At 43.5% G+C, this 15,152-nt stretch overlaps 1 protein-coding gene across 1 annotated transcript in view; it reads right to left on the bottom strand.

The window, feature by feature from the left end:
* The window catches only part of kif19 (kinesin family member 19), an 84,256-nt gene that overhangs the window by 17,848 nt on the left and 51,256 nt on the right, over positions 1 to 15,152 (bottom strand). Inside the window, exons 4-7 of the mRNA XM_084078690.1 lie at positions 14,390 to 14,477; positions 10,783 to 10,919; positions 4,638 to 4,763; positions 2,477 to 2,671 (exon numbers count right to left, since the gene is read on the bottom strand). Coding sequence (XP_083934816.1) covers positions 2,477 to 2,671; positions 4,638 to 4,763; positions 10,783 to 10,919; positions 14,390 to 14,477 — 546 coding nt within the window. The remainder of the gene's footprint in view (positions 1 to 2,476; positions 2,672 to 4,637; positions 4,764 to 10,782; positions 10,920 to 14,389; positions 14,478 to 15,152) is intronic.

The following is a 15,152-nucleotide window of genomic DNA, read 5'->3' on the forward strand; positions in this document are numbered from 1 at the left end:
AAGTAAGTAACTCTCCACATTTCTTTTTTTTCTTCACATTTTGAGATTATTTTTGACTCTGTGGAACATTAACTCTTTGATTGCCATGGACGTGCTGACACGTCCGTTGGCACTTAGTCCACAGACCCACGACGTGTAAGACGTGTTGGGGATTTTCAGTGGTTTTCCACCAGATGGCGATGTTGGCTAGCTTATGAATGATCCTTTCACTGCCAGATGACGTCAGACCAAGAATTGACCCGGAAGTTTAAAAAAAAAAAAAGCGTTTACTTCCTGTTTCTTTCCTGAGGGGAAATCCATATATCTCCGTTCCTCTTGCTTTACAGCCAAAACAAGTCATTTTTCAACAGGCCACAGCTCTGCAATGGAGCGTCGCGGGCAGCTACTATTTTCCCCCCGTGGCCGGGTGCATGTGTGCAATGCAGCGATCTCCGTGCGCACAGCGGTCACGGAAAATATTCCATGATTTTTCAAAGGTAGGTAAAACAATAGTTTTTTTGCTGGCACTGGGGTAATCTCTCAAGAACAGATTCTGCTCTGCGTTGGAATCTGTCGGTAGCCGTGTTGACAACCCGTGCGCATTGGTTTCAAGTGGGTGTGCCTTCAGATCAGGAAGCAGGCCGCTTTACCCAATCAAATGTAGTGGGCGGGATTCACGTGTCCGTCCACCCTTCCCCCCTCGAAACTAACTGAAACTAATTTAACAATAGCGTCCTCGGAGCAGACAAAACCACGGAAAGATATTCACATTTTAACTTACTCTTTCATCATAGAAACAAGTGGGCTTATAACCAAAACCATCCATGTTCTCTGGGAGAAGTGGTGTTAGTGTTCCGTGTAGAAATATTGTTAGTGGGAATGAAAACATAGTCGCACCAACCGGAAGTGATGCGCTGAAGGCAGACATGAAACCCCGGTTTCCCTGCGCACTGGTGTTCCGTTTGCTTCCTGCCAGACCCAACAGACAATATCACAAACAGCAGAGGTCGCTGTTTTTCATTTTCAGTTGGGTCTGGCTACGCGAGACTAGCACTGGGGTGACACTATTACACTATAAATTTACTTTTGGTGGTCTCTCTTTTTTATTTTGTTTATTTGTTTTCTATTCTCTTTCTTTGTGGGCTGCATTTGTTTTGTCACGGCTGCCAGTTCCCAACATATGTTGTGTGGGAGTTCTGACTTCTTCAGTCTGTATTGAGTAACGGCTCGTTTGCATAACATCTTCAGACTGGGACTTAAGTCTAAGATGTACAGGTCATCGCTGGCTCTGCGTGCGTAGTCTTCTCCTCCAAAGAGGATGACACGATCTCCCACCATGCAACAGCACATACGACAAATTCGTGTCTTTGGTCTTTCCCCTTGGGATCAACCCTCTTCCAGGAAGTGGTCTCTGGATTGAATTTCCACAGATCCTTTAAGGACTGGAAAAACGGGAAACTCTCGGTGAAGCCACCAAATATGTACAGCTCTCCATTGTAGGGAAAGGCTGAATGTCCATACCGTGCTTCTGGAAGAATCTGTGCGGAAGGCGTAATCAGCCAGGAGTTGGTCTCTGTGTCAAACACTCTGATGTTGTTGCCGCTCTCCCTGCCCCCGAATACAAACATCTTTGTCCCGATGATGGTGGCAGAGTGACCTGATGAGGCAGATGGCGGATGGCGAATGAAAGACCAGACCATTGTGGTGGTGTCTAACTTGTAGATGTCCTTAGTGAATCCAGTCATGATGTCATATCCTCCATAGATATACATGACGTTTACCAAGACACAGGCTGAATGGTGCCTCCTCCCCTCTGGAATTGTTCCATAAACGTTGGTCTTGAACCATCTGTGGGAGTCGACATCAAATGCATAAAGAAGGTTGCAGTTCCTCCCTGTACTATACTTCTCACCCCCCCATATGTAGACGACAAATTCTATTAGCACAGCTGTGTGGCCCCAGCGATTGGAGGGAACCTCAGGGTGACGTTCTTCTCTTCTATTTGTTGCTGGAGGAAACTTCGTCCAGCATAATGACACTGTGTTGAAGATGTGTACACCGATCTGATCCTCGTAACAATCCCCTCCAAAGCAGTACAGCTTGTGCCCCACGGCCACCGCAGTATGACCCTTGGTTTTAGGTCCATTCAGATACACCGTCCAGTAGAACATCTTTCACACCAGCACCACCGTAGATAAACCGGATCCTTCGAGTTCATCTAAATGGAGTATTGTTGTGTGCTGTACTTATATTGGTTCAGCGCGTATGAATGTCACGCAAAGTTTGGCCGATCCGTGAAGCCGATGGGTTGGGTTGGCCAATCAAGGAAGCCAAAGCCTGTTGATCTCCCTTATAAGGCAAACTGATCGCTGTAGCAACCTCATCCCAGGCAAATCGGAAACACTGCACGGCAGACAGTGTCTTCATCTACACGGCAGACTTCAGAGTTCAGAACGGGGGGAAAAAAACACACACACACACACACACACACACACACCTGTGCAGCTCGTTCGGACCCGGCCAGGTCGATCATGAAGAGGCGGGCGAAGCGGACCTCCTGCAGGACGTCTCTGCAGCGGCTCTGCTGCCTCACCGCCACCTGCAGCACGGCGTGCGAGCGGGACGACGTCTGATTGGCCGCCGTGGGCTCCTGGGTGCGCTGCTTGTTGCCTTTCATCAGCAGCTCCATTATCTGTTCCCACACCAAAAAAACACCACAAGGGGGCAGGAGAGAGGAGCGTTAACCCATCCAATCCGGGAACGCATCTGTGTAACTACTTTAACCATTATTTTGTATTTGGGCTATTCAAAAATAGCAGATCTACAAGCTCGTAGTGCGGCACTAAGTGCCGCACTACGAGCTTGTAGATCTGCTATTTTTGAAAATATCGTGAACATATATATATTTTTTTAAAGCGAACAAAACTCAAATCTTTGCTTCATGGGGGGGTCCCTGGACCGACATATTTTGAGATGGGGGTCCGCGACCAAATGCATATCATTTTGGGGGTCCTGGGCATGAAAAAGTTGGAGCACCACTGATATAGCAACATATGTTTTTTCACAAAACTGTTAGGATTTAGGAGACTTTTTTTTGTAGAATCGGCCTCAGGTTTGAATGGGTTAAACGCCGTTCTCTGAGACAGTTGTTCTCACTTTCTTTGTATTTGTATGAAACACTATATTTATTTGTATTGTGATTCAAATGTTTGTTGTTGTTCTTCATTATGTATGTGTTTTATATGCTGTAATCAGGGCGTCCTTGAAAAATAGAGCTTGCTCTCAATGCGCTCCCCTGAATAAATAAAGGGAGAAAAAAAACATTGTCAAGAACCCCCCCCCCCCCAAATTAATTTGGCCGCGGACTCCCATCTGAAAAGATTTTGTGGCAATGATCGCCACATAAGAGTTGTGTTGTTAAAATGTTTCAAAAATAGTTCTAATGTTTAATCATAATTTTTTTCCCCAAAATTTGTATCCCACAATTTTGTAACCCATTCTTTCACTCAGTGCCAATGCCTAAGCTTGTAATCCTGGGCGCTACTCTCCCTCTGCCATTCTGGGGAGAGCCCCGAACTGAGCTCATGCTTCCTTCAACGCATGAGGAGTGAGCAGGCCGCTTCTTATCACCTGACAGGGGGGAGTTTCCCCGGTAGGACGTAGCGCGTGGAAGGAAACCCGTTATTCCAACCAGTTCCTTTCCCCTCCATCAGGCGCCCCGGCTGACCAGGGGGAGGCAGTATAGAGACCAGGATTACAGCATGTTTTTGTGAGGGTATTAACTACCCTAGGAGACACGGGGAGAAAATGCAAACTCCACACAGAGAGGCCCTTTCGCCAACCCCACTGTATGGGCACTGATGACGCGGAGGACAGAACACGCCGCCAGCGCCCACAACGTCCCCGGCAGGAATCAAACCGAGGACCTTCTAGCTGTGAGGCAACAGCGCTACCGACTGCGCCACCGTGCCCCCCTAATGTATCTAATTTTGTTGGGTCACCCCTTTTTTGGGGGCGTGTGGCGGGGAGGCTCGGGGGGGGGGGGGGGGTTTGTTGGTGTTCATGGTGGTACTACAAGAAGAACGTGAGAGAAAGTGAAAGATGGAGGAAAATAAATGTATTTCTACTGTTACGTTTAACACATTGATTGCCAAGATCGCATATATCCCCAACACAGCTTTGGAATGATCGATCGTCACTCAGAGAAGAAGTAGTCGGATGTGACGTTCTTCCAAAAAAAGTAGGAAGCTATCTATCCCAACGATGGGATTTTTAGAAAAAACACCTCTAACTCAGTTTCTTTTTTTTGCATTGAAAACCACCCGTTTTCAACGGACCAAAGCCCCAAAATGGCCTATCTCAGTTGGAGCGTTATTGTCCCTGTGGATACACGGATGCCTTCGCCTACCCACGGGAACTTTTTTTTGTACACAATGTATCTTCCACGGCGTTTCAGCGATCGTTGATTTAAGGTAATTACGCTGGCATGGGGATAAAAAACTATGTTTAATATCTTGGCAGTCAATGTGTTGTGAAACGTATTGAACGTATTAACGATAAAACAATCCTGACTATAGACCACCATGGTGTTAAACATAAAGCATGACATCGTTCAGTAGTCTGTATACAGTACGTGCACACAGTGCACGTGGTCTTACCTCCCGTGCGTTGATGGTGGACACCTCAGTGATCCCGGCCACCTGAATCACTCCCTTGGAGTCTTCCCTGAGGTCCAGGAAGCCAGAGGACGGGTTCAGCAGGTCTCGGATCATCTCGTTGTAGATCTGAGAGGCAGTGGTGGAAAAAATAGTACAACATTTTTCTTCTCTTTTACAAGTACAAATCCGGTATTAAATGTTTACTTGAGTAAAAGTAGAAAAGTATTGGCATCAAATGTAGTTAAAGTAACAAAAGAAGAAGTAATCGCTATGCAAAATGTCCCATTTCACACGTTTCAAATGTATAAAATGTATCAAAATCCTGTGAAAATAGCAGATCTATTTGTGTCAACAAGTGGTGCAGAAAATACCCCAAAAATTGCTCTGTAAAATGTCCTGTCAAAATGTACACAGTAAAATAAAGTACAATATTAGAAGTAAGTATTGAAAAATGCATATACTCAAGTAGATTAAATGTACCTCAAAACTGTACCTAAGTACAGTAGTCGAGTAAATGTACTTTAGTTACTTTCACCACAGTTTTTCCCCTCTCATTAAAGCAGTCAGGTCTCAGTACAGCAGGGTTAATTTACAAGAGCGCATGGAAAGGGTTGTACCGTGTGTCTGACATTTACACTTTAGCACACACACACACACACACACACACACACGCACGCACGCACGCACGCACGCACGCACGCACGCACGCACGCACGCACACACACACACACACACACACACACACACACACACACACACACACACACACACACACACTCACTTTGTGCAGTGTTGTGTCAACTTGTGTGTACGCTCGCGCGCACAAGTAAGTCAATACGTTATCATGTGTTTGGTATCTTTGCATTATCTGCGCTCCGCTGTGCACCCGTGGCTATTTGTGTGTGTGTGTGTGTGTGTGTACATATGTGCGCCGGAGATTGCGCACGTGAAAGCGAGAGCAATTGAACAGAGAAAAGGGAAGCAGATGTGTGCATTGTTAAGCCAGGCCGTAAAGTCTTATTTAACCTCTTTGTGGTGGGGGGGGGGGGGGGGGGGGGGTGCGGGGTGGGGGGGGATCACTCCCTGGAAACGGAAAAACACGCACGCACGCACGCACGCACTCACACGCACACACAGTGGAGGGAAGGTACGTTTACTCAAGTAATGTACATAAGTGCAAATTATAGGTACTTTTACTTTGTACTTGAGTATTTCCATTTTTGATACCCAAGGACCCCTGAGAACTTTGAGAACTATTGTGCTATATATATATATATATATATATATATATATAGCTAAAATCAAAAATTACAAAGATGTTTTCCCGGATTGAATGGGTTAACGATTTAAAAACAAATAAAATAACCTTCTAAAATGAACAGGCCTGTCTCTACCAGTGTTGATTCTGACAGCAAATTTTGATTTAGTTTTAGTCATAGTCTTTTGAATAAAATTCCATTTAGTTTTAGTCATATTTTAGTCATGTGAAATGTTTTAGTTTTTGACTAAAATGTATTTTGGCGGTGCCTTGATGGCGTCGTCATGGGCTGATTTTACACTTGGTTGCGTGCTGAAAATAGCCGATCTACAAGCTCACAACGCGTCGCAGCGCGACGCGTTGTGAGCTTGTAGATCGGCTATTTTCAGAGCGCAACACCCGAGTGCAACCAAACATAAAATGACTTGTCTTTTAGTTCTACTGGATCTACTTCTCCACTAGTCCCCTCAATAACATTTTAGTCTAGTTTCTATTTGTTGACGAAATTGTCAATATATTTAGTCTTAGCTTTACTCATCAAAGCTTAGTTTTTATTCAGTTTTCGTCAGTGAAAAAAGGTAGTCGACGAGCATTTTTCGTCATAGTTTTAGTCGACGAAATCAACACTGGTCTCTCTTCCCACTCAGCTACAGCCGACACTTCTGATCAGAGTGGCATAAGTGGCATAATGTAAGTCAGAGGCACTACAGTCTGCATTTTAATGTGTTTTTGACATCCGCCCACAGTGTGTAAACCACTATCTGCCTTGTGTGACATAATTATACACGGTGACGATGACAACACAGGATGCCATTTCTACGCCTCATGTTAGGCTTTTCACCACAGCACATCGAAGAGGCCTTTAACCCATTAAGACCTGAGGCAGTTCTTTAAAAAAAATCTAAATCCTAACAGTTTTTGAAAAAAAATCAAAACAAAATTTCAAGATTTTTCAAAAATAGCAGATCTACAAGCTCATAGCGCGTTTTTTGAATTTGGTAATTTTAGGATTTATTTTGGTTATTAAAAAAATCACACCCTGTGTGAAGAGAGTGGTGCCTTTGATGAGCGCCGTATTGATGTTGTCATCAATGTTTGTTTATTGGACATACACACAGACACACAGACAAAGTCAGATATAGGAGTGGTTGGCACCACTCAAAAAATAGCAGATACAAGCTCTATTGCTATATGCTATTCTTATTTTTAAATAGTGGAGAATTTGTTCAAATCTTTGAATATACTGTATATATATATATGTTTTAAAGCGAACATTTTTAACTCCGATCTGTGCTTCTGGGGGTCCCTGGAACAACATATTTTGAGATGGGGCTCCACGGCCAAATACATATCATTTTGGGGCTCCTTGACATGAAAAAGTTTGAGAACCACTGATTATAGCAACATACGTTTTTTTTTCCGAAAAACTGAAGACATTTGTAAGAATCCCCAGAAGCAATGATTTGAGTTAAAAATGTCCGCTTTAAAAACACATATATATTCAAAGATTTGCACACATTTTTCAAAAGAAATAGCAGATCTACAAGCTCGTAGTGGTATTTTTTGAATAGCCCAAAGTATAAAATAATGGTTATACCTAAAAAAAAAATCTAAAATTACATATTATGCATTCCCGGATTTAATGGGTTAATTGTGGTCGTTTTTCTCACAAAACACGGATGGCCTTTTCACACTACGTGTCCCTCCTCCTCCTCCTCCTCCTCATCACGTCTCTCTGGCTTTTCTTTCTGTCTCTAATGTCTGCTTGTCAAATCCCCAAGATGTTTGAATAGAGATGAGTCATCACGTCCCTGCTGTTCATAAACGTGCTCAGCCATAATTATTGAGAGTCTTTGTGTTTGTGGTCAGAACAGAATGTCATGTTCACTCACTGTGGAGCCTGCTTTACAGTCTCACTCACTTCATGTTTATTAACCCATTCAGACCTGAAGCCGATTCTACATGTCTCCTAAATCTCAACAGTATTCTCAAAAAACGTATGTTTCTGTATCAGTGGTGCTCAAACTTTTTCATGTCAAGGACCCCCAGAATTATATGTACTTGGCCGCGGACCCCCATCAAAATATTTTGTTCCAGGGACCCCCCCAAGAAGCAAAGGTTTGAGTTAAAAATGTTCGCTTTAAAAATATATATATTCAAAGATTTGCACACATTTTCACGAATTTTCAAAAATAGCATATCTACAAGCTCGTAGCGCGGCACTCGGTGCCGCGCGATGAGCTTGTATATCTGCTATTTTTTAATAGCCCAAAGTGTAAAATAATACTTTTTAGCTCAAATCTAAAAATGACACAGTTCCAGGTCTTAATGGGTTAAACTAATAGATCACTGGTTGCTCAAAGTGAGGTGCGGGGACTGCCAAGGGCTCCAAAAAAAATGGACCCTTATGGCAGTGGTTCTCAAACATTTTCGTGCCAAGCTGATATTAATTATTCAACGTTTTCCCTGACATTTTTGAGATTTTTTCAAAAATGTTCAAAAATTGCTGATCTACAAGCTCACGGCGCGGCACGAAGTGACGCGCTGTGAGCTTGTAGATCTGCTGTTTTTGAATAGCCAACATTATAAATGGATAAAGTGGTTCAAATTATTGTGATGCTATAAGCTATATTAACTAGTACTTTTGCTGGGGACCCCACTTTGAGAACCAATGCCTTTATGGGACTGTAACTCCGAGTGTGCACCCTTACGGGACTATTTGGTTCAATTTGTACACTCTCTGAGTTAAATTAACACTGAAGATTGTACAGTGTAGATTGGGGTCCCACAGATTAAAAAAACTAAAAAAGAATGAAGGAGGCTCAGTGTCTTGCTCAAGGACACTTTAAGACAAAGCCATGGGGAGCCATGCAGGGATCAAACCGGGGACCTTTTGGTTTGACACAATGGACATAAATGACTAAATTTACACCTATCGCCTGTGTCCTGCTCACCTACCTATGCCTGGGCAGAGAAGGCTGGCACCCAAGGTAAACATTGTAAACATTAGACGAGTCCACACAGGCAGCCAGCACACAGTCTGTCTTATCAGCCCTCCACTATCTCATTGATGTACTGTATGTAACCCTGCCCGACAACGGACTAAACGCACATTCAATCTGGGAACGCATCTGTGTCATTTTAGATGTCTTCTGCTATTTAAAAAAATGGCTGATCTACAAGCTCATAGCACGGCACCGAGTGCCACGCTACGAGCCTGTACAGTGTATATCTGCTAGTTTTCTTGTTTTTTAATCTGTGCTAATCTTTGAATTTTTTTCATGTCAAGGACCACCCAAACATTATATGTATTTGTCCGCAGACCATAAGTACTAATTATGCAGAATACACCATTCAAAGTTTTTTCCAACGTTTTTTTTTGTCAAAATTGTTCAAAAATAGCTGATCTACAAGCTCACAACGCGATCGCCTATGTTTCTATAAATTCTATAAGCTATTGAAAAATGGAAAATACTCAAGTGAAGTAAAAGTACCTAAAGTCTTTACAGTATTGAGTAAATGAACTCAGTTACTTTCCACCACTGCTCATAAGCTCCATGTGAGCCCTGGGTGCAGTTTTATAACTTCTACAAGAGATAAACCTTTCAAACCATAGATCAGTTGTTGGATAGAGATAAGAGATAGATGGATGATAAAAAACATCATAAATCAACACAGAGGTTTGGCCACAGCAGAACAGTTTGAACTGAACTGAAGCTAGGTGCATGCACGCCTGTGCACACAGGTGCACGTGTGTGTGTGTGTGTGTGTGTGTGTGTGTGTGTGTGTGTGTGTGTGTGTGTGTGTGTGTGTGTGTGTGTGTGTGTGTGTGTGTGTGTGTGTGTGTGTGTGTGTGCGAGCGTGCGTGTGTGTGTGAGAGTTAAAAAGGGTGTGAATGTTATGTTTAGGTTGCTACTTGCTACAGACTCTGTAAAGTTATATTTGCTTAAATTTGACACAGTGTCGGGTGGGAACATTGGACCTCTAGATTCAACTTCCCAGAAAAAGAAAAACAACATTTTCATGCTGACAGACATGCATTCATTTAAACTTTGTTTAACGAGACACCTTCACACATCCCAGATCATGAATGGAACTCAACACGTATACGTACGCTGACACTAGGCGTGTACATATTAAATACATTTGAACTTTTATGATGCGAACACATCAATGCATGAACCCCTAGATTGACCTAAATGCACCATGAATTGGAACGATGGTTCGGTTATACAATTATTAATCAATTCACTGAAGCTTTGCAGTTGATTCTACTTTAGTATTAACAAACCTGCCGACGTGCGGTATTACAAGTCATTACTTGTAAACCACCTCTCATTCACCTCTCAATCATCTGGTTTTGCACTCGGTCGCACACAGAGGATCCGCAGCTGAGGTACAAGATGCCAAGTAGACAAATGATGCCAGTTATTATATCAACACATTCTCACAGCCAAGACGGCCAACGTTTGACTCAAGGGGTTAGCATCCGGCTTGTAAATCGAGGCTATATAGGAAGTGACAGTTCATATGAATGAATGTCCTGTGTAGTCTCGCTGTTTCACCCCTGCTGGTTGCAGAAGCAATTAGGCTCTATTCAAGCGGTTGGGTTTTTGGACAAACTTTACACTTGATTGTATTACTACATTACTATTAGTATGTATAAACATTGTCATAAATACTACTTTTTTTCTTTCTTACAATCACCATGACTTTGAGGACATTAAGCACATTATGACACTTCTTCTGGGTTTTGGTTTTTTTTGGGCCTAAACATATGTTAATTGTTTGGGCCGGGCCTGTTCGGGACGGCCCAGTTAGGGCCCAGTTAGGGCCTGGCCTTAATTTCCAGGCCCGTTGAGAACTCTAATTGTGAGTCTCACTCACCTCCAGGTAGGACATGGACACGCTGTAGAGCATGTCGTCGCTGGTCTCCTCGATGGCGACGAACAAGTCGTTGAGCGTCCGCACGTAGATGCCCGGCTCCTTGTCCGTCCCCAGCATGGTGTACGTCTTCCCACAACCTGGACAACACAATGAGACAAAGACATGGTGAAACATTTAATTAAAACTAATCCATTTAACTGACAACTGGCTGGGCGAGAAAAAAGGACGCTCTGCTTCCAAATTCCGCTGTTTTAAGCCGTTTTTTTTTCTTCACGCCGTTTGGTGAACCGCCCAAGGTTGGTGCCCTGTGCTGCGCTGCTTTTATCCGCCAGATTGGGACGTTCACGGCATATTTTGCACCATCGCGGTGCGCTCATCATCGGTGACGAGTGCCTCTAACACCGCCGCTGCTGGCTGCGTGCAGCGTGCTGCGAGTCGCAGCGTGTCTGTGTGTCGGGATGCGAGGCAACACTCACACAATCACGTGCAGCATGCGTCCCCTCCCCCTGTGCCTAATGGCTGTACATGGGGCCGACGTGTGCTTTAGCGTGATTGTGTGAGTGTGGCTTCAGGAAGTAAATTCCTAGCCTCGATCTCCAGGCTTTTATTTGTTAGTTTTGCTAAAAAATAAAAGCTTGGAAATTCCTGTCCCAGCTGTTGGTACGCAAAAGCGCCTCGCGTCGTCTGATGTGCTGCGCATTATTTATTTTGGGTGTGCATGTGCACCTGCGCACCAGTTATGTGCACCCCTGCATATGACACCTTTATGTCGTCGCTGTCAGGTGATTTATGATTTTCTTTAAACGAAAAATGTAATAGTGAAAAATAGCATATTTTTATTCCTAATAGCTGACCTTGTGTTGAACTATACTTTCATGTGCTTTTTTCGGCAAACTTCTAATACAGTATTCAATCAATCAATCAATCAATTTCCAGTTCAAATAAGCTGCCGAGCCAATCAAATGAAGCTAATAATGGTAACAGGAAATGGGTAAATGTCACCTTCTAGAAACCTACGTGTTTACTACAGTTAAGCCCTGGAGCCTGTACTGTCACCGTCATTCACTCTACCTCACATGAACCCCAACTCCACCTGTAGTGACACCGTGTAACACCATGCTTACATGGTCTGGCAGGGGATTAACCCCTGAAAAACACGCACGCACGCACGCACGCACGCACGCACGCACGCACGCACGCACGCACGCACGCACGCACGCACGCACGCACGCACGCACGCACGCACACACACACACACACACACACACACACACACACACACACACACACACACACACACACACACACACACACACACACACACACACCCTGAAACCTCATATAAATCCCTGTTTAATTCCCCACAAGAGCAGATTAAGAGAGAGGTGGCTCTGTCAGCAGACAGACAGACAGACAGAGGATTAAAGAACAGAGAAAAGAAGTAGAGAAGTTGCATAATGTACCACCTCTCATTGTACATACATAACTACTATATTATGCCCTTTTACTGTGAAATACTGCATATTTATATGCGTTTGTGTCCGGTTAGCAGTGGTGGAAAAAGTACTGTAATTGTTTACTTAAGTAAAAGTATCAATACTGCAATGTAGAAATACTCTGTTAAGTAAAAGTCCGGAATTCAACATTTACTCGAGTAAAAGTACGAAAGTATTGGCATCACAATGTAGTTAAAGTACCAAAAGTAAAAATATTAGTTATGCAGAATGTCCTGTCTAAAATGTGTAAAAGGCTTTTGAATATAGCAGATCTACAAGCTCACAACACGTCGCGCTGCGACGCGTTGTGAGCTTGTAGATCGTCTATTTTCAAATAGCCAAAGTTTACATAGGGCTGAAGTGGTTAATGTTATGTTTTGTAATAATAATCAAAATCTACAAAGTAACTATAAACTAAAGTTTTCAAATAATTGTAGTTGAGTAAAAGTACAATATTTGCCTCTGGAATAGAAGTAAAGGTATAGAAAAATGGAAATACTCCAGTAGAGTAAAGAAAATTGTAAAAATTTGTACTTAAGTACAGTACTTGAGTACATACTTAGTTACTTTCCACCACTGCTGGTTAGTCCTAGTGCAGCTGGCCAGGCCAGTCCTTATAGGTCATTAAGTAATAAGTAGGTCAGGGTGGCTTATTATCAGGATCTGCCAAGAACGAGGGTGTCCGTCTATCTATCCCCTTTAATGCACTATACTAGACCTCTGGGAGATAGATTGTTGAGGAGGAGCGCACGACCTACCATCAGCTCAGAGTACTTATCACACGACTAATTTTACCCAAGCCAAGCCACTCATACTGTACGCTGAGTTGGCGGAGCCCGGGATCGAACCCAGAACCTTGTGATCCAAAGGAGAGTGTTCTAATGACTCGCTACGCCTGCTACCTGGACATAAAAGTGTCCGGGTAGCTCGCCTCATCAATTCTGTTTATATGCCGTATTTGTCGGTGATTGAATGTAAATGTTACCAATAATAATGTATAGTGCAGTCGAACGTTTTAAGGACCCCCATAACACTAAGAGTGTACAAATGTACAAATTTGTACACTCTCAGTGTTATAGAACTGTGGGTCCCTGATATCAACCGATACCGATATATGCTGTCTTTTTAACCAAAATGGTTAGGTTTTTAATTTTTTTACCGATAGATATTTTCCAATATTACATTTTTATGCCAATATCGGTCGATAGTATCGGACATAGTAGTGGTAACGTGTACTTCTCTGCTCTTCTTATTCTCTTTGTTTAATCCTTACTGCGTCACTGCTATGACGACTGAATCCTATCCTAATCATGATACGGTCTTTTGAAGAGCGCTATCATCGAGTGCAACGTCGTGCGGCCATATCAGGCATCATCAGGTGACTCCAACCGGATGGTTTGGCTTCGCCGCAAAATTTTGCCATGACGCAATCACCGCTTCTTCCGAATACATCATGAAGATGGGACCATTTTGAGAACATGACACATCTTTCTTTCCGAGGGGCAGGCAGCATGCTGCTGACTGGCTGGATGAGTCAGAGTCAGAACAGAGTCAGAAAGCAGCAGGGGGTCTTCTGAGATGACTCAGGGGTGAGCAGGGGTGGGGGGGGCTCAATAGACTGATATTTACCCAGCATGCCGTGGGTAACTATCGGCGCTATTAGAAATGAAGACATTAAGCTCTATTCGACTGCAAGAACTGAGTAAACCCCCATTCAATCCGGGAACGCATCTGTGTCACTTTTTTAGATTTATTTAGCTATTGAATAGCAGCTATATAAGCTAAGCTCATACTGTAGCACGGCACTCTGTGAGCTTATAGATCTGCTTTTTTTTTTTTTTAATCGTGACAATTTGTGCAAATCTTTGAATGTATAGGTTTTTTAAAGCAAACGCTAAATCCTAACAGTTTTCTAAAACATAAACATAAAAACCATCACGGAATCTCACAGGATCTGTACATGTTCTGGAAGGTTCTGGGGTTTAACCCTTCATAGTCAGGAGGAGCCATCACACACACACACACACACACACACACACACACACACACACACACACACACACACACACACACACACACACACACACACACACACACACACACACACACACCTGTGGGTCCGTAGGCGAAGACTGTTGCGTTGTAGCCAGAAATGAGGCCTTCGATCAGGCCTTTGGTTGTGGCTCGGTATACATCGTCCTACAGAGTGCAAGAGGAGAGGAGAGCACACATGCACGCACGCACACACCCACACGCGCGTGCACACACACACACACACACACGATACATACAGTCAATGCCTGGTGGAAACTGTACGCGTCCAAAAAACTTTACTTTTCAGGAAATGTAGAAAAAGGAAATTGTGTGTTCCAATGGATTCAATATACTGTAGCTAATATTTAGTCAAAAGCTCTCGTTAATACTTTTAATTGGTTAAATATTTATAATATTAACTCTCTCAGTGCCACGCCCCGAGATATCCCGAGTTTTCTCTGAGTACCCTCAGTGCCAGCACGAGAAATCCTGAGTTTTTACTTTTTACTGTGGTCGTGCGATTCTGTTTATTTTTCATGATCACTTTCACTTCCTGACTCCTTCAGAGTCACTGGGTTCCGGTTTCATGACGCAGATTCCGTTTCCGGTTCTCATTTTTTTCCCGCGGTCATTTTTGGCCAGAATAGGGAAAGTCACGGTTTTTCACACGGTTTACAAAACGAACGGAGAGGTCCACTTCTATTCTCTTTGGTCTGGGTGACGATCAGTCATCGTAGTCGTGTATCACATCGTATTTTAACCCGATCAGAAATTGTCGAAACCGTCACATCCGGTTTATGACCGGATGTGACGTGGGCCTGTTTGGGAGGGGGCGAGCGA

The sequence above is a fragment of the Gymnoscopelus microlampas genome (assembly GCF_963454915.1).
Source record: "Gymnoscopelus microlampas genome assembly, chromosome: 14".
Lineage (NCBI taxonomy): Eukaryota > Metazoa > Chordata > Actinopteri > Myctophiformes > Myctophidae > Gymnoscopelus > Gymnoscopelus microlampas.